This window comes from Oncorhynchus masou, chromosome 12, assembly GCF_036934945.1.
Source record: "Oncorhynchus masou masou isolate Uvic2021 chromosome 12, UVic_Omas_1.1, whole genome shotgun sequence".
In the NCBI taxonomy this organism is placed as follows: Eukaryota; Metazoa; Chordata; class Actinopteri; order Salmoniformes; family Salmonidae; genus Oncorhynchus; species Oncorhynchus masou.
In genome coordinates this window covers 18,407,317-18,427,643 of record NC_088223.1, presented here as the reverse complement: position 1 = coordinate 18,427,643, position 20,327 = coordinate 18,407,317, and the positions used below count along the sequence as shown (strand labels likewise).

The window sequence follows — 20,327 nt, the reverse complement described above, 5'->3', positions numbered from 1 at the left end:
CATTGCTCGGGGCGCGAGGCCTTCACTGACGCTCGTTTAATGTGACACATTCTGAGGGCTACCGATCCAGTTTGAGCAGTCCCAGAAGTCCCGATATTTTCTAATATGTTTGATTTTATTGGCACAAAATCTACAATGCTCTTGTAGTGTGAGATGTGTAACGACAAGTTTTGAGAATGGTGATCAGCAATAGCCAATGAGAGCTCGCCAATGAGAGCTCGCCATGTGCTTGTACTTGCCTTTAACCAAAGCCAAAGTGTCAAATCGCTACAGCTCTGTAGTTCACAAGCAATGTTATTCAATTCAAAATGTTGGCCAGATATTTGAAAGGATTTATGAGGCTGCTTTGAGCCACAGCTCGTTCTAGCTACGTTAACAATCTAATCACATCATCTTGTAGTGGGTGACCCCCATCTGTATCACATAATTTAGTGTGCGCATCACTACGTTGGCAGGACAAAAAACTAGAGGAAAGATGGGTCATTTAATGTGAGAGGCCCAGTGATGTTAGGATTTTGAAAGTTGTGTAGTGCACACCAGACATAAGGGGTCACTACCTCTTACTAGCCTGTCTCCTGTAGGGGACACACACACTACCTCTTACTAACCTGTCTCCTGTAGGGGACACACACACTACCTCTTACTAGCCTGTCTCCTGTAGGGGGGGGGGACAATACCTCTTACTAGCCTGTCTCCTGTAGGGGGGGGGACACTACCTCTTACTAGCCTGTCTCCTGTAGGGGGGGGACAATACCTCTTACTAGCCTGTCTCCTGTAGGGGGGGGGGACACTACCTCTTACTAGCCTGTCTCCTGTAGGGGGGGGGGGACAATACCTCTTACTAGTCTGTCTCCTGTAGGGGGGGGGACAATACCTCTTACTAGCCTGTCTCCTGTAGGGGACACACACACTACCTACTAGCCTGTCTCCTGTAGGGGGGACAATACCTCTTACTAGCCTGTCTCCTGTAGGGGGGGGACAATACCTCTTACTAGCCTGTCTCCTGTAGGGGACACACACACTACCTCTTACTAACCTGTCTCCTGTAGGGGACACACACACTACCTCTTACTAGCCTGTCTCCTGTAGGGGGGGGGGGACACTACCTCTTACTAGCCTGTCTCCTGTAGGGGGGACACTACCTCTTACTAGCCTGTCTCCTGTAGGGGGGACAAAACCTCTTACTAGCCTGTCTCCTGTAGGGGACACACACACTACCTCTTACTAACCTGTCTCCTGTAGGGGACACACACACTACCTCTTACTAGCCTGTCTCCTGTAGGGGGGGTGGGACACTACCTCTTACTAGCCTGTCTCCTGTAGGGGGGGGGGACACTACCTCTTACTAGCCTGTCTCCTGTAGGGGACACACACACTACCTCTTACTAACCTGTCTCCTGTAGGGGGGGGTGGGACACTACCTCTTACTAGCCTGTCTCCTGTAGGGGACACACACACTACCTCTTACTAGCCTGTCTCCTGTAGGGGGGGGGCAATACCTCTTACTAGCCTGTCTCCTGTAGGGGGGGGACAATACCTCTTACTAGCCTGTCTCCTGTAGGGGGGGGGGCACTACCTCTTACTAGCCTGTCTCCTGTAGGGGGGGGACACTACCTCTTACTAGCCTGTCTCCTGTAGGGGGGGGGGCACTACCTCTTACTAGCCTGTCTCCTGTAGGGGGGGACGGACACACTACCTCTTACTAGCCTGTCTCCTGTAGGGGGACGGACACACTACCTCTTACTAGCCTGTCTCCTGTAGGGGGGGGCAATACCTCTTACTAGTCTGTCTCCTGTAGGGGGGTCAGTACCTCTTACTAGCCTGTCTCCTGTAGGGGGGGGGGACACTACCTCTTACTAGCCTGTCTCCTGTAGGGGGGGGACACACTACCTCTTACTAGCCTGTCTCCTGTAGGGGGGGGGCAATACCTCTTACTAGCCTGTCTCCTGTAGGGGGGGCAATACCTCTTACTAGCCTGTCTCCTGTAGGGGGGGCAATACCTCTTACTAGTCTGTCTCCTGTAGGGGGGTCAGTACCTCTTACTAGCCTGTCTCCTGTAGGGGACACACACTACCTCTTACTAGCCTGTCTCCTGTAGGGGGTGGGACACTACCTCTTACTAGCCTGTCTCCTGTAGGGGGTGGGACACTACCTCTTACTAGCCTGTCTCCTGCAGGGGGGGGGGGACACTACCTCTTACTAACCTGTCTCCTGTAGGGGGCGGGAGGGGCACTACCTTTTACTAGCCTGTTTCCTGTAGGGGGGGATGGACACAATACCTCTTACTAGTCTGTCTCCTGTAGGGGGGGTCAGTACCTCTAACTAGCCTGTCTCCTGTAGGGGGGGGTGGGACACTACCTCTTACTAACCTGTCTCCTGTAGGGGGCGGGAGGGGCACTACCTTTTACTAGCCTGTCTCCTGTAGGGGACACACAATACCTCTTACTAGTCTGTCTCCTGTAGGGGGGGTCAGTACCTCTAACTAGCCTGTCTCCTGTAGGGGGGGGGGGGCACTACCTCTTACTAACCTGTCTCCTGTAGGGGGGGACACTACCTCTAACTAGCCTGTCTCCTGTAGGGGGGGGGGGGCACTACCTCTTACTAGCCTGTCTCCTGTAGGGGGGACACTACCTCTAACTAGCCTGTCTCCTGTAGGGGGGGGGGGCACTACCTCTTACTAGCCTGTCTCCTGTAGGGGGGACACTACCTCTAACTAGCCTGTCTCCTGTAGGGGGGGGGGGCACTACCTCTTACTAGCCTGTCTCCTGTAGGGGGGGACACTACCTCTAACTAGCCTGTCTCCTGTAGGGGACACACACTACCTCTTACTAGCCTGTCTCCTGTAGGGGGGAGGAGGAAGGGCGGCGATGGGGAGGGAAGGGAGTAGTCTGGAGCCAAACACAGGCACCACATCCACCCCCGACCCCACATTGCCCCCACCCCTCCCCCAAAAAGTCCCTTCTCTCTGATCATTCACAGGTACAAAAGAGTCCAAACACAGGGAGGTTCCCATGGTGCATAGAGCCCCTGTCCTATTTAAGTGGTGGAGGAATCGCCCCTGCAGAACGCAATAGGAAGCCCTTTGTTTTCTATTTTCTTATGAGGTTGGAGGGTGATGGGGGTAGGGGGGCAGGTGAGGGGGTGGTGGTGACACAATGACTCATGACTTGACATGGGGCTTGTCCCAAATTGCACCTCTTTCCCTATGTAGTGCATTACTTTTGACAAGTTATCCACTACATAGGGAATAGGGTTATCCACTACATAGGGAATAGGGTTATCCACTACATAGGGAATAGGGTTAACCACTACATAGGGGATAGGGTTATCCACTACATAGAGAATAGGGTTATCCACTACATAGGGAATAGGGTTATCCACTACATAGGGAATAGGGTTATCCACTACATAGGGAATAGGGTTATCCACTACATAGGGAATAGGGTTATCCACTACATAGGGAATAGGGTTATCCACTACATAGGGAATAGGGTTATCCACTACATAGTGAATAGGATTATCCACTACATAGGGAATAGGGTTAACCACCACATAGGGGATAGGGTTATCCACTACATAGGGAATATAGTTATCCACTACATAGGGAATAGGGTTATCCACTACATAGGGCATATGGTTATCCACTACATAGGGAATAGGGTTATCCACTACATAGGGCATAGGGTTATCCACTACATAGGGAATAGGGTTATCCACTACATAGGGAATAGGGTTATCCCCTACATAGGCAATAGGGTGCTATTTGAGACGTAGGGAATAGGGTTATCCACTACATAGTGAATAGAGTTAACCACTACATAGGGAATAGGGTTATCCACTACATAGGGAATAGGGTTATCCACTACATAGGGAATAGGGTGCTATTTGAGACATAGGGAATAAGTTTATCCGCTACGTAGGGAATAGGGTTATCCACTACATAGGGAATAGGGTTATCCACCACATAGGGAATAGGGTGCTATTTGAGACGTAGGGAATAGGGTTATCCCCTACGTAGGGAATAGGGTTGTATTTGAGACGTAGGGAATAGGGTTATCCCCTACATAGGGAATAGGGTGCTATTTGAGACATAGCCTTGACTTACCACCAGCGATGGAACCCAGGCCAAACCTGTAAGCGGACTCTGCTACCTGGATGAGAACAGAGCGGGACGGGTCCCCACCAGACAGCTGAAAGAGAGTGACACAACAGGGGGAGAAAGGGGGAGAAATGGAGAGAGAGAGAGAGAGAGAGAGAGAGAGAGAGAGAGAGTTAAATACCACAGTGTGCCAGCACAGCAGCAAGATTTGTGACCTGTCGCCACAAAAAAAAGGCAACCAGTGAACAAACACCATAGTAAATTTATTTTCAATGTTTTACTTTAACTATTTGCACATCGTTACAACACTGTATTTAGACATAACATGACATTTGAAATTTCTTTATTCTTTTGGAACTTTTGTGAGTTTAATGTTTACTGTTAATTTTTATTGTTTATTTCACTTTTGTTTATTATCTACTTCCCTAGCTTTGGCAATGTAAACATATGTTTCCCATGCCAATACATTCCCTTGAATTGAATTGAAAAGAGAGAGCAAAGAGAGAGAGAGAAAAAAGAGAGAAAGAGATATCAGACAAGCCATAATATCCCATGTTTAAATCAGAAGTCAGACCTTGTAGTTGAGCCCTAATGGCGTCAGAATGTTTCAGTTTGGCTGGCACCTAGCCGAACTGAACGAGTGTGCTCGCATACTCCCTTAAAACCTTCAATTGAAAATTTTGAAAAAAGCGGCAATAGTACGTACGGTTTGTCCATTTTGAGACACCATAGCCAGTATGCCCTTCTTCAAAATAGTCAGAATTTAGATAACAAGAAATCTGTTATTAATTTTTACATTTTTTTTTACAAAGGAGATCTTAGTCGCACCATTTTATATTTATGTAAAAAATTTGGCGCAGTATTTCTCAATAAAGTAAATTGCATAAAAACAAGTCGCCACTCATTGAATGACAACAAAGACTATTGAGGAATCCCCACTGTTGACCAATCACCGAAGAACTTTGGCTTGCCTCCGGTAAAAAGATGGTGTGCCCAAACCCACACCGAAGTCCAAAACAAACAAAAACATCACAAAATGTTGTCATAATATATGCACAAACTCTTCTGAACTGTTTCGACTGGGAAGCATGCGGATGCCTTTAGCCCCATCTTTTCGTCTGGGAAGCATGCGGATGCCTTTAGCCCCTTCTTTTCGACTGGGAAGCATGCGGATGCCTTTAGCCCCATCTTTTCGTCTGGGAAGCATGCGGATGCCTTTAGCCCCATCTTTTCGACTGGGAAGCATGCGGATGCCTTTAGCCCAATCTTTTCGACTGGGAAGCATGTGGATGCCTTTAGCCTCATCTTTTCGACTGGGAAGCATGCGGATGCCTTTAGCCCAATCTTTTCGACTGGGAAGCATGTGGATGCCTTTAGCCTCATCTTTTCGACTGGGAAGCATGCGGATGCCTTTAGCCCCATCTTTTCGACTGGGAAGCATGCGGATGCCTTTAGCCCCATCTTTTCCTCTGGGAAGCATGCGGATGCCTTTAGCCCCATCTTTTCGACTGGGAAGCATGCGGATGCCTTTAGCCCCATCTTTTCGACTGGGAAGCATGCGGATGCCTTTAGCCCCATCTTTTCGACTGGGAAGCATGCGGATGCCTTTAGCCCCATCTTTTCGACTGGGAAGCATGTGGATGCCTTTAGCCCCATCTTTTCGACTGGGAAGCATGCGGATGCCTTTAGCCTCATCTTTTCAACTGGGAAGCATGCGGATGCCTTTAGCCCCATCTTTTCGACTGGGAAGCATGCGGATGCCTTTAGCCCCATCTTTTCGACTGGGAAGCATGCGGATGCCTTTAGCCTCATCTTTTCGACTGGGAAGCATGCGGATGCCTTTAGCCTCATCTTTTCGACTGGGAAGCATGTGGATGCCTTTAGCCCCATCTTTTCGACTGGGAAGCATGCGGATGCCTTTAGCCTCATCTTTTCGACTGGGAAGCATGCGGATGCCTTTAGCCCCATCTTGATTCCCACAGAGTAACAAGAGCAGTACACTGTCTCATTTCCCATTATAAAGCTCATTTATATTCAGTCCTACATCAATTCAGATCAGACAGTTTACATGCGTCATCAGAATCACTTAAATGCCTATATTTCATCTGTCCTTTAGAAAAGCTTAAAGATTGCAAGTGTTACGTTGAGTTCACTTCAGGGAATCACGATGCTGAATAAAACACTGTTGTCTATTCTGTGTCATGAGTCATGACATGATTAGACAACATCACATGCTGTACTTAGTCATCTCATGTGACGCCACAAGATATTTCATTTCAATTATCTCTATAGGCTATATATTCATATTTATGATGGCATACAGTGATAAAATTAATTGCCCTCTAGCATCGATTCCCATCCATTTGAATGTTAAAACTCTCTTGAATTACAGAGATTCATTTGAGAAACTCCAATCAGGCACAGAAGCATTGGGTAGGAAGTTAGTGGAACAAACCCAGAATCAGAAGCCTTGCTTTGATTGGATTCCACCCCAGCCCCTGCCCATTCCATAGGCACACATCAGAGCACAAAACCAGCTGAGTGTTACTATTGCTGTTAGACAGTTATAGCCAGCCAGAACACCGAGCATTCTGCTCCACAGTACCTGTCGCTTAGCCGGACCTGCTCAGCCCTCATCCCTGGGTAAAGGAGGTGGAGAGGTGGGGCCCTCTATGGTGGAGAGGTGAGCCCCTCTATGGAACAGGTCCACCTATCAGGAATTATCTGAGCCCCTGACCCCCCTCTGTCGGCCCCTAATGCCCCTAGAAGACCTCCCCCCTTCCTTTCCCTCTTCCCTCCCTGTTTCTCTGAGTCACAGCCAGTGGCGTAGGGGATAGAGAGGGGAAGAGAGGAGGGGTGGAGGTTGGAGGTTCAGAGGGAGAGCTGGCCTGCAGCCCGCGGAGGCCAGACCACAGCCCAAAGCAGCTCATTGTGGTGGGACTGGCGGCTCTAACCGGGGCCCCTGCTCTGGTCCGGCCTGGAGCCTAGTCTGCAGTCAGGGGAGGGGGAGGAAATCACCCCGCAACGCCGCGCTGTCTCACTCTGCAGACCAGGCAGAGCTACTAACAGGAGGAAAACAACAAACATACATCCAACCTCTTTTTTCTTGACCTTTCGTTTCGTCCTCAGCTGTTTTGTTTCGAACCCCTTCACTCAGTCATTTCTCATTTCCCCCCTCAGTATATTTGAGATACAGTGTATTCAGAAAATATTCACACCCCTTGACTTTTCCCACATTTTGTTGTGTTACAGCCTGAATTTAAAATAGATTAAATATACATTTTGTGCCACTGATATACACACAATACCTCACAATGTCAAAGTGGATTAAATATATTTATTTTTACATTTTTAATGAATAAACAATTAAAAGCTGTAATGTCTTGAGTCAATAAGTATTCAACCCTTTGTTATGGCCATCCTAAATAGGTTCAGGAGTATAAATTAGCTAAAAAAGTCACATAACAAGTTTACATCCACCTTTGCCAAATACATTTAAACTCTGATATTTAATCCTAGTAAAAAATCCCTGTCTTAGGTCAGTTAAGATCACCACTTTATTTTAACAATGTGAAATGTCAGAATAATAGTAGAGAGAATGATTTATTTCAGCTTTTATTTTTTTCATCACATTCCTAGTGGGTCCGAAGTTACATACACTCAATTAGTATTTGGTAGCATTGCTTTGGGTCAAATGTTTCAGGTAGCCTTCCACAAGCTTCCCACAAGAAGTTGGGTGAATTCTGGCCCATTCCTCCTGACAGAGCTGGTGTAACTGAGTCAGGTTTGTAGGACTCCTTGCTCGCATACACGTTTTCAGTTCTGCCCAAAAATGTTCTATGGAATTAAGGTCAGGGCATTGTGATGACCACTCCAATACCTTGACTTGACTGATGTCTTGAGATGCTGCTTCAATATATGCACATAATTTTCCTTCCTCGTGATGCCATCCATTTTGTGAAGTGCACCAGTCCCTCCTGCAGCAAAACACCCCCACAACATGATGCTGCCACCCCCATGCTTCATGGTTGGGATGGTATTCTTTGGCTTACAAGCCTGGCCAAACAGTTCTATTTTTGTTTCATCAGACCAGAGGACATTTCTCCAAAAAGTGCGATCTTTGTCCCCATGTGCAGTTGCAAACCGGAGTCTGGCTTTTTTATGGCGGTTTTGGAGCAGTGGCTTCTTCCTTGCTGAGCGGCCTTTCATTTTATGTCAATATAGGACTCGTTTTACTGTGGATATAGATAATTTTGTACCTGTTTCCTCCAGCATCTTCACAAGGTCCTTTGCTGTTGTTCTGGGATTGATTTGCACTTTTCGCACCAAAGTACGTTCATCTCCAGGAGACAGAAGGCGTCCCCATCCTGAGTGGTATGACGGCTACGTGGTCCCATGGTGTTTATAATTGCATACTATTGTTTGTACAGATTAACGTGGTACCTTCAGGAATTTGGAAATTGCTCCCGAGGATGAACCAGACTTGTGGAGGTCTACAATTGTTTTTCTGAGGTCTTGGCTGATTTACATTTACATTTAAGTCATTTAGCAGACGCTCTTATCCAGAGCGACGATTTCTTTTGATTTTCCCATGATGTCAAGCAAAGAGGCACTGAGTTTGAAGTTAGGCCTTGAAATGCATCCACAGGTACACCTCCAATTGACTCAAATGATGACAATTAGCCTATCAGAAGCTTCTAAAGCCATGACATAACTTTCTGGAATTTTCCAAGCTGTTTAAAGACACAGTCAACTTATGGTATGTAAACTTCTGACCCACTGGAATTGTGATACAGTGAAATATAAGTGAAATAATCTGTCTGTAAACAATTGTTGGAAAAATGACTTGTGTCATGCACAAAGTAGATGTCCTAACCGACTTGCCAAACTATAGTTTGTTAACAAGAAATTTGTGGAGTGGTTGAAAAACGAGTTTAAATGACTCCAACCTAAGTGTATGTAAACTTCTGACTTCAACTGTAAGTTGAATGGACTCACTTTTGTGTGCAATAATAGTGTTGAACATGATTTTTGAATGACTGCCTAATTACTGTACCCCACACATACAATCATATGTAAGGTTCCTCAGTCAAGGGAGTGAATTTCAATCACAGATTCAAGCACAAAGACCAAGGAGGTTTTCCAATGCCTCGCAAAGAAGGTCACCTATTGGTAGATGGGTAAATATTACATAAACTGAATGTATCTTTGAGCATGGTGAAGTTATTAATTACGCTTTGGATGGTGTATCAATACACCCAGTCACTACAAAGTTAAAGGCATCCTTCCAAACTCAGTTGCCTCAGAGGAAGAAAACTGCTCAGGGATTTCACCATGACAGTTACACAGTTTAATGGCTCTGATAGGAGAAAACTGATGATGGATCAACAACATTGTACATATAGTTACTCCACAACACTAACCTAAATGACAGAGTGAAAAGTTTTGACAGAATAAAAATATTCCAAAACATGCATCCTGTCTGCAATTAGGCACTAAAGTAATACTGCAAAATTGGAAAATACAATACAATACTTTTTGTCCTGAATACAAAGCATTATGTTTGGGGCAAATCAAATATAACACATCACTGAGTACTACTCTTCCTATTTTCAAGTATGGTAGTGGCTGCATCATGTTATGGATATACTCGTCATCGGCAAGGACTAGGGAGTTTTTGGGGGGGATAAAAAGAAACAGTAATAGAACTAAGCACAGGCAAAATCCTAGAGGAAAACCTGGTTTTCTGCTTTCCAATTGACTCTGGGAGACAATTTCAACTTTCAGCAGGACAAAAACCTAAAACTCAAGCCCAAATATGCACTGAGTACACCAAACATTAAGAACATCTTCCTAATATTGAGTTGCACGCCCACCCCCCTTTTGCCCTCAGACCAGGGCATAGACTTTACAGGTTTTCGAAAGCATTCCACAGGGATGCTGGCCCAGGTTGACTCCAGTGCTTCCCACAGTTGTGTCAAGTTGGCTGGATGTCCTTTGGGTGGTGGACCATTCTTGATACACACGGGAAACTGTTGAGCGTGAATAAACAGCAGTTTTGCAGTTCTTGATACACGCCCGGCACCAACTACCATACCCCATTCCAAAACACTTAAATCGTTTGTCTTGCCCATTTGTATTTGTATTTATTATGGATCCCCATTAGCTGTTGCCAAGGCAGCAGCTACTCTTCCTGGGGCCCAGCAAAATTAAGGGAGTTATACAATTTTAACAACATTACAATACAAATTTCACAACACATTAAGTGTGTGCCCTAAAGCCCCTACTCTACTACCACATATCTACAACACAACATCCATGTGTACATGTGTGTATAGCGCGTATGTTATCGTGTGTGTATGCATGTATCTGTGCCAGTGTTTGTGTCTCTTCACAGTCCCTGCTGTTCCATAAACTGTACCCTAACCCTCACCCTAGTGTTCCAAGTAGTCATGGCTCTAGGTAGTTCTGTGCGCCTCCCATTATCTGTTCTGGACTTGGGGGCTGTGAAGAGACATTTGGTGGCATGTCTTGTGGGGTATGCATAGGTGTCCGAGCTGTGTGCCAATAGTTCAAACAGACAGGTCAGTGAATTTAACATGTCAATACCTCTTACAAATAGTAGTGATGAAGTAAATCTCTCCTCCACTTTGAGCCAGGAGAGATTGACATGGATATTATTAATGTTAGCTCTCTGTGTACATCCAAGGGCCAACCGTGTGTCACGTTCTGACCTTAGTTATTTTGTTATGTCTTTGTTTTAGTATGGTCAGGGCATGAGTCGGGTGGGTTGTCTATGTTCATTTTTCTATGATTTGGTATTTCTGTGTTTGGCCTGGTATGATTCTCAATCAGAGGCAGCTGTCAATCGTTGTCCCTGATTGAGAACCATACTTAGGCAGCCTGTTTTCACCCTTGAGTTGTGGGTGATTATTTTCTGTGTCTGTGTGTTCCACACATAATGTTTTTTTTGTTATTTTTTTGTTATTTCACGTTGTTATTTTGTATTTTTCAGTGTTCTATTAAAAGAATCATGAACACGTACCACGCTGCGCATTGGTCCTCCGATCCTTCCTACTACTCCTCGTCAGAGGAGGAAGAAGACCGTTACACCATGCTGCCCTGTTCTGAGCCAATTGCAATTTTCCTAAGTCCCTCTTTGTGGCACCTGACCACACGACTGAACTGTAGTCCAGGTAGGTGCAACAAAACTGGGGCCTGTATGACTTGCCTTCTTGATAGTGCTGTTACGAATACAGAGCAACGATTTATTGAGGACAGACTTCTCCCCATCTTAGCTACATTTGTATGTTTTGACCATGACAGTTAGTCACCTCAACTTGCTCAATTTCCACATTATTCATTACAAGATTTAGTTGAGGTTTAGGGTTTAGTGAATGCTTTGTCCCAAATACAATGCTTTTAGTTTTTGAAATATTTAGGACCAATTTATTCCTTGCCAACCATTCTGAAACTAACTGCAGCGCTTTGTTAAGTGTTGCAGTCATTTTAGTTACTGTAGTAGCTGATGTGTATAGTGTTGAGTCGTCCACATACATAGACACAATGGCTTTACGCAAAGCCAGTGGCATGTCGTTAGTAAAGATTTTAAGTAAGGGGCCTAGACAGCTGCCCTGGGGAATTCCTGATTCTCCCTGGATTATGTTCAAAATCAAATCAAATCAAATAGTTTTTGTCACATGCACTGAATACAACAGGTGTAGGTCTTACAGTGAAATGCTTACTTAGAAGCCCTTAACCAACAATGCAGTTTTAAGAAAATACCCCCCCAAAAGTAGGAGATACGAAAAATAAATATGTAAAGAGCAGCAGTAAATAACAATAGCGGGGCTATATACAGGGGGTACCGGTACAGAGTCAATGTGTGGGGGCACCGGTGTCGAGGTAATTTAGATAATATGTACATGTAGGTAGAGTTATTAAAGTGACTATGCATAGATAATAACAGAGAGTAGCAGCAGCAGGGGGGTGCAAATAGTCTGGGTAACCAGTTGATTAGATGGTCAAGAGTCTTATGGCTTGGGGGCAGAAGCTGTTTAGAACCCTCTTGGATCTAGACTTGGCACTCCAGTACCGCTTGCTATGCGGTAGCAGAGAGAACAGTCTATAACTAGGGTGGCTGGAGTCTTTGACAATTTTTAGGGCCTTCTTCTGACACCGCCTGGTATAGAGGTCCTGAAAGGCAGGAAGCTTGGTCCCGGTGATGTACTAGGCCGTATGCTCTACCCTGTAGTGCCTTGCGGTCAGAGGCCGAGCAGTTGCGACTGTCTTGGTGTGCTTGGACCATGTTAGTTTGTTAGTGATGTGGATACCAATGAACTTGAAGCTCTCAACCTGCTCCACAATGGCCCCGTTGATGAGAATGGGGGGCATGCTAGGTCCTCCTTTTCCTGTAGTCCATTGTCGCCTCCTTTGTCTTGATCATGTTGATGGAGAGGTTGTTGTCCTTGCACCACACGGTTAGGTCTCTGACCTCTTACCTATAGGCTGTCTCATTGTTGTCGGTAATCAACAAACTTAATGATGGTGTTGGAGTTGTGCCTGGCAGTGGAGTCCTGAGTGAACAGGGAGTACAGGATGGGACTGAGCACGCACCCCTGGGGGGCCCCCGTGTTGAGGATCAGCGTAACGGATGTGTTGTTACCTACCCTTACCACCTGGGGGCGGCCGTCAGTAAGTCCAGGATCTAGTTGCAAAGGGAGGTGTTAAGTCCCAGGGTCCTTAGCTTAGTGATGAGCTTTGAGGGCACTATGGTGTTGAACGCTGAGCTGTAGTCAATGAATAGCATTCTCACATAGGTGTTCCTTTTGTCCAGGTGTGAAAGGGCAGTGTGGAGTGCAATAGAGATTGCATCATCTGTGGATCTGTTGGCGTGGTATGCAAATTGTAGTGGGTCTAGGGTTTCTGTGATAATGGTGTTGATGTGAGCCATGTCCAGCCTTTCAAAGCATTTCATGGCTACAGATGTGTGTGCTACGGGTCGGTAGTCATTTAGGCAGGATACCTTAGTGTTCTTGGGGACAGGGACTATGGTGGTCTGCTTGAAATATGTTGGTATTACAGACTCGGTCAGGGAGAGGTTGAAAATGTCAGTGAAGACACTTGCCAGTTGGTCAGTGCATGCTCAGAGTACACATCCTGGTAATCCATCTGGACCTGAACCCTTGTGAATGTTGTCCTGTTTAAAGGTCTTACTCACATTGGCTGCAGAGAGCGTGATCACACAGTCGTCTGGAACAGCTGATGCTCTCATGCATGTTTCAGTGTTACTTGCCTCGAAGTGAGCATTGAAGTTATTTAACTCGTCTGGTAGGCTTGTGTCATTAGGCAGCTCTCAGCTGTGCTTCCCTTTGTAGTCTGTAATAGTTTGCAAGCCCTGCCACATCCGACGAGCGTCAGAGCCGGTGTAGTATGATTCAATCTTACTCCGGTATTGATGCTTTGCCTGTTTGATGGTTCATCAGAGGGCATAGCGGGATTTCTTATAAGCTTCCCAGGTTAGAGTCCCACTCCTTGAAAGCAGCAGCTCTACCCTTTAGCTCAGTGTGAATGTTGCCTGTAATCCATGGCTTCTGTTTGTGGTATGTACTGTGGGGATGACGTCATCAATGCACTTGTTGATGATACCAGTGACTGATGTGGTGTAACCCTCAATGCCATCGGGAGAATCCCGGAACATATTCCAGTCTGTGCTAGCAAAACAGTCCCGTAGTTTAGCATCTGCTTCATGTGACCACTTTTTTTATTGACACTAGTCACTGGGGCTTCCTGCTTTAATTTCTTCTTGTAAGCAGGAATCAGGAGGATATAATTATGGTCAAATTTGCCAAATGGAGGGCGAGGGAGAGCTTTGTACACGTCTCTGTGTGTGGTGTAAAGGTGGTCTAGTTTTTTTCCCCTCTGACTGCACATTTAACATGTTGATAGAAATTAGGTAGAGCTGATTTAAGTTTCCCTGAATTAAAGTCTCCGGCCACTAGGAGCGCCGCCTCTGGGTGAGCGGTTTCTTGTTTGCTTATTTCCTTATACAGCTGACTGAGTGCGTTCTTAGTGCCAGCACCCGTCTGTGGTGGTAAATAAACAGCCACGAAAAGTATAGCTGAAAACTCTCTAGGCAAATAGAGTGGTCTGCACTGTATCACAATATACTCTACTTCAGGCGAGCAAAATCTAGAGAATTCCTTAGATTTTGTGCACCAGCTGTTGTTTACAAATATGCACAGACCCATGCCGGTGCAGAATATATCCCGCAAGCTGAATACCCATGTCATCATTCAGCCACAATTCCGTGAAACATAAGATATTACAGTTTTTGATGTCCCGTTGGTAGGATATTCGTGAACGTACCTTGTCAAATTTATTGTCCAATGATTGCACGTTGGCGAGTAATATTGACCAATATTGTCCAAGGATTGCACGTTGGCGAGTAATATTGACGGTAATGGCAGCTTTCCCACTCGCCTTCTGCGGATCCTTACGAGGCACCCCCGCTCTGTGTCCTCTGTACCTATGTCTCTTCCTCTTGCAAATAACTAGGATGTTGGCCTTGCCGGGTGTTCAGAGAATGTCCTGTGCATCCTGCATGTTGAAGAAAAAATCTTTGTCTAATCCGAGGTGAGTGATCGCTGTCCTGATATCCAGAAGCTCTTTGTCTAGTCCGAGGTAGTGATCGCTGTCCTGATATCCAGAAGCTCTTTGTCTAATCCGAGGTGAGTGATTGCTGTCCTGATATCCAGAAGCTCTTTGTCTAATCCGAGGTAGTGATCACTGTCCTGATATCCAGAAGCTCTTTGTCTAGTCCGAGGTAGTGATCACTGTCCTGATATCCAGAAGCTCTTTGTCTAATCCGAGGTGAGTGATCGCTGTCCTGATATCCAGAAGCTCTTTGTCTAATCCGAGGTGAGTGATCGCTGTCCTGATATCCAGAAGCTCTTTTTTGCCGTAAGATACAGTTGCAGAAACATTATGTACAAAATAAGTTACAAATAACGCGAAAAAAAAACACATAATAGCACAATTGGTTGGGCACGTGTAAAACTGCTGCCATTTCTCCTGGCGCCATTTTATTAAAGAACACCCTCTGTATTCTGTTAGACAGGTAACTCTTTATCCACATTATAGTAGGGGGTGTAAAGCCATTACATATACGTTTTTTCAGCAACAGACTGATCGATAATGTCAAAAGCCGCACTGAAGTCTAACAAAATTTATGAATGGCACAAATACATAATCCATGTCTCAAGGCTTAAAAATCCTTCTTTAACTTGTCTTCTCCCCTTGCTCTACACTGATTGAAGAGGACTTAACAAGTGACATCAATGAAGTCTAACAAAACCCTATGAATGGCACAAATACACAATCCATGTCTCAAGGCTTTAAAATCCTTCTTTAACTTGTCTCCTCCCCTTCATCTACACTGATTGAAGTGCATTTAACAAGTGACATCAATGAAGTCTAACAAAACCCTATGAATGCCACAAATACACAATCCATGTCTCAAGGCTTTAAAATCCTTCTTTTGTCTCTTCACCTTCATCTACACTGATTGAAGTGGATTTAACAAGTGACATCAATAAGGGATCATAGCTTTCACCTGGATTCACCTGGTCAGTCTATGTAATGGAAAGAGCAGGTGCTCTTAATGTTTTGTATACTCAGTGTACACTGGAGTTGCTTACCAAGACGACATTGAATGTTTCTGTGTGGCCTAGTTAAAGTTTTAAATTAAATTGTCTTGAAAAAATGGCTGTCCAGCAATGAGCTTGAAGACTTAAAAAAAACAAATATGGCCAAATATTGTACAATCAAGGTGTGCAAAGCTTCCAGGGACAGATTACAATTTAGGAAATTCCGCCTTTCTTATGCATGCCGTTCCTACGCACTTCTTAGTAGTTGGTATTCAGACTTACCTTATGCAGGTGCGTAACGGGCTTTGCAGGCGAGGTTACCTTGCGCGCACTGAATAAATGTAATTCAACCAATGAAAACCCTCCCACTTACTGGCCAACAGTTTTTCTCATGGAGTTTTCATTACCTTTATCTTAAGCCATCCCTTTAAATAAGGTGTAACTTTAATTATCATTTTGTCAACAGAGTCAATAGAACACATTGAGAGAAAGGGTTCAGAAAATAGGGATCAATGAAAGTATGCCATCTATGCATCTTTATCTCAGTTTCAGCACCAACTGGTAGATTTAAAAAATCTTTTAGATTATTTAGGCACATTTTAGGGCTAGGAAAGTACGTTATTTAAAAAAACTGTTTTGGAGAGCCTTTAAGTACAAAATATATTGATTAATAAAAAATACAGTGGTTTGATTCATTCTGAAAGTTGTCATGTTCAAGTTCAAACCATGAAATATTGGAAGGTGAAAAAAGATGTACAATAGGGGTTGAACAGTAGTTCTATAAATCTACCCTAATCGTGGAACTGTATGACAACGTTCCAGTCCTGAACCATGTGCCAGGCTCCAGGTTTAACCTGCTACGTGTCGTCTGAGTTCCATAATGATTCAAGTAGGCTACATTATCCCAAATTAGCAGACGTAACAGAGGTTTGCGTATTTATTATTTATCAAACTTGACCTAGCTCTTATCAATAGCTTTTATTCATGTATACATGATAGGTCATGGAGAATGCTGTTATTTCTATGTGAAAAAATGAAGTAGATGCTTTTTCCACTTGGAACCGGTAGTTTCGCCCGACCATATTCATGGTTTCCTCAAGCGTAAAGGTGGTGGAATTAAGTCAAGGTCAGAATATGGCTGATCTGTAGACACACCTCCGCCAAACCTTAATTTCTGAGATCTCCACCCTAAACCAATAGTGGGTGAATAGCATTCTATTCTCATGCTTAAGTTCCACGTCAGAATACGCATATAGAGAAAACTGCATAAAAAAGCAATCGGGGCCTTAGAGACTTACCCAAAAGACTCATAGCTGTAATCGGGGTTGAATACAGGGTTGAATCACAGGGTTGAATACTTATCTAATCAAGATATATTAAGTGTTTTATTTTAGAATTTTTCTTACACTTTGACATTACAGAGCATTTTGTGTACATAAAAAGACAATACAAAAACAAAGTCAATTTTTATCCCCATTTGTAACACAACAAAATGTGGAAAAAGTCAATGGATGTGAATACTTTTTGAAGGCCCTGTAACCTATTTAAACGGCTGGAGTTAGTCTTAACTTAACAAGGTTTAAAAACAATGTTGACAAAGATACAGTATACTGTCATAGAGAGGCTTCTGATATCTAATTGTATTTCTTTCTCTGGAGAGATCCAATCAAAGACACACTTTTAGAAGTTGTGTTCTCCTTGGCATTTAGTTCAATGGCTGTCATTTGAGAATATGACACAAACAGAGCAAGTGTGCTGGGAAAATCGGACTGGTATGTGGGGATTTAGAAAGATTCTATTTTTTTTCAGTTTCTTATGTTTCATGTTGGATAAGTCTGTCCTAGTGTATTGTTCATATATATTCAGTAATGGAAGTAATCATAGAAAGACCCAACATCACCAGTGAACTTTTGCTCTGACCATTACCAGGACATTTAGACAGTTAGAGAATAACTATGGCCGGGATTCAATCCAAGGTGCTCTATAGTGCAGGCCACTAAACAGCCGACAATGCACCTTTTAAAGGCATTTGCACAGATCGCATTCATGGCAAACGCTGCGCAAGCCAGCTCAACTGTAAATTACCTTTAAAAGTATGTTATAGTCCACTGCGCTACAGAGCTTTGAATTGAATCGCAGCCTATATCTCTGGAGTTGTAAAAGATGCTAAAACCATCAGCAAGTCTTCTTTTCTCTCATTTTTTCCTTCTTTCTCTCTTTCTGTTTTTACCTGTCTCTGGACCTCCACCAAGTTGTATGGGAGGGCCCCTTCCTCTAGTGGAGCAATCCTATCAATGTCCACCAGACCAACACGGCTGGAAGAGAGGAGGAGAGAGGGAAAAGTTTCAAACGGTTCTACCATTTAAATGCTTCTGAATTTTTCCTTCTGACCCCTGGTAAGATTTTCAACAATACTTGATATTCAACAATATCAATGACCAGCTACATCCCTCTCCCTCATTCTCTCTTTCCCTCGCTGCATCCAAACAAAACAAAACATTTGTCCGTGATTCCGGGGACCTCTACAACTCTGTGCATGCGCCCCAGCGTCCACATAACATCTCTGTGACGTTCCCAGATTTGGGAGCAGCTCAATCCCCTCTGATTATTGGGAACAATTATCTCCTGCATCTCCAATCAGAGGCTGGGGAGACTATTAAAGTATCCCATTGCCCAGAAATAATAATCAGGTGCTCAGAGAGGTCACAAATTACTGGCACTCTACGCCGCCGGTCGACCCTATGGAGCAAGAGAAATGGGAACGTGAGCCGTGTACAGTTAGAAGAACCGCTGGCGTTCCCCTTCCCCTGTGGATTCATCTTCCCCTGTGGACTCCTCTTCTCCTGTGGACTCCCCTTCCCCTGTGGATTCATCTTCCCCTGTGGACTCCCCTTCCCCTGTGGACTCCTCATCCCCTGTGGACTCCCCTTCCCCTGTGGACTCCTCTTCCCCTGTGGACTCCCCTTCTCCTGTGGACTCCTCTTCCCCTGTGGACTCCCCTTCCCCTGTGGTCTCCTCTTCCTCAGACAAATGCTGAGTATTGAAGGCTTATTTGAGTGAAATGGGATTCAGAAGATTCATGCCTGGCTCATTTGATCAGGCTGCAGTGAAAGCAGACATTTTGGAAGAAGAACGACCGGGTATGACGAGCTCCAGTGATCCAATGACAACCACATGGATTAATGGGACAGGCAATTGAGACCCAATAAACTGAAAACTAGTATTAACTACAACAGTACATGCTAATGTGGAAATACAATGAGAGGAATAAACTACACTATGCAGTGTCAATGACTGTGGGAAAATGTTTCCCTTAATATGAAGCTTCATTCAATATTGCTGGAATTGACTGATTTAAAACTGAGGTTGAGAGGGCTTATCATGTATGATCTGTTTTACATAATTATGTATCTTGAACGCAACTGTAATTAGGCTATTAAACTGAATAGAACTATCTATTTGAGGCCTAGCCTTGTCATCTGTGTGTGTATGTGTGTGTGTGGGGTGTGTGTGACTCACCCCCGGGACTCAGAGAGGTCGGCCAGTTGGAACAGGATGTCCACCTCCATCGGAGTCACCTGACCAAACCTCTGGGCCGCAATGATGAACTCCTCTGTTACAGGAGAGAAGGAAAGGAGAGGAGGAGACGAAGAGGAGAGCAGAGGAGAGAAGAGGAGAGGAGAGGAAAGAAGAGCAGACAAAGAGGAGAGGAGAGGAAATGAGAGGAGAGGAAAGAAGAGCAGACAACGAGAAGAGAAGAGGAAATGAGAGGAGAGAAGAGGAGTGTGACGGATACTCCCACTTTATTTATCTTTGATTTATACAGGTGATCCCAGTTGAGAATAAAATCTCTCTTTCCCACAAGTCCAACATCCTATACACAAATACAGTGTTTGAGATAATCCCCTTAAATTAGTTCCCACTTGTATTTCCTGTTTACAAAACCTTATTGAATTGACTTAATCTGTTCTTTAGCCAGACAGACAGACAGACAGACAGACAGACAGACAGACAGACAGACAGACAGACTGTATAGTAGGGGAAGTGTTAGGTACATAATGAACAGGTTGATAACTGGGTTGGGTTACATCCCAAATGGCATTCTATTTCCCTATTTAGTGCACTACTTTTGACCAGGGCCCAGGCTCTGGTCAACAATAGAGAATAGGGTGCTATTTGGGAAATAGGGAATAGGGTGGCATTTGGGACTCAGGCCATGGCTGACTTACAGTGCGATTTCTATAGCTCTGGTATCTGGTATTGAGTGACCAGCTTATTCAAAGAGCCAGGACACTGTCCTGGCTGTGTAGTGACACACATAAACTCAGCAAAAAAAGAAACGTCCTCTCACTGTCAACTGTATTTATTTTCAGAAAACTTAACATGTGTCAATATTTGTATGAACATACAAAATTCAACAACTGAGACATAAACTGAACAAGTTCCACAGACATGTGACTAACATAAATTGAATAATGTGTCCCTGAACAAAGTGGGGTCAAAATCAAAAGTAACAGTCAGTATCTGGTATGGCGACCAGCTGCATTAGGTACTGCAGTGCATCTCCTCCTCTTGGACTG

The 20,327-nt window shown here is 44.6% G+C and overlaps 1 protein-coding gene across 1 annotated transcript in view; it reads right to left on the bottom strand.

Moving 5' to 3' along the window:
* Window positions 1-20,327, bottom strand: part of LOC135549044 (electrogenic aspartate/glutamate antiporter SLC25A13, mitochondrial-like) — a 95,994-nt gene that overhangs the window by 30,945 nt on the left and 44,722 nt on the right. Inside the window, exons 8-10 of the mRNA XM_064979114.1 lie at window positions 19,267-19,360; window positions 17,978-18,062; window positions 4,106-4,190 (exon numbers count right to left, since the gene is read on the bottom strand). Of these exons, the coding sequence (XP_064835186.1) occupies window positions 4,106-4,190; window positions 17,978-18,062; window positions 19,267-19,360 (264 nt within the window). The remainder of the gene's footprint in view (window positions 1-4,105; window positions 4,191-17,977; window positions 18,063-19,266; window positions 19,361-20,327) is intronic.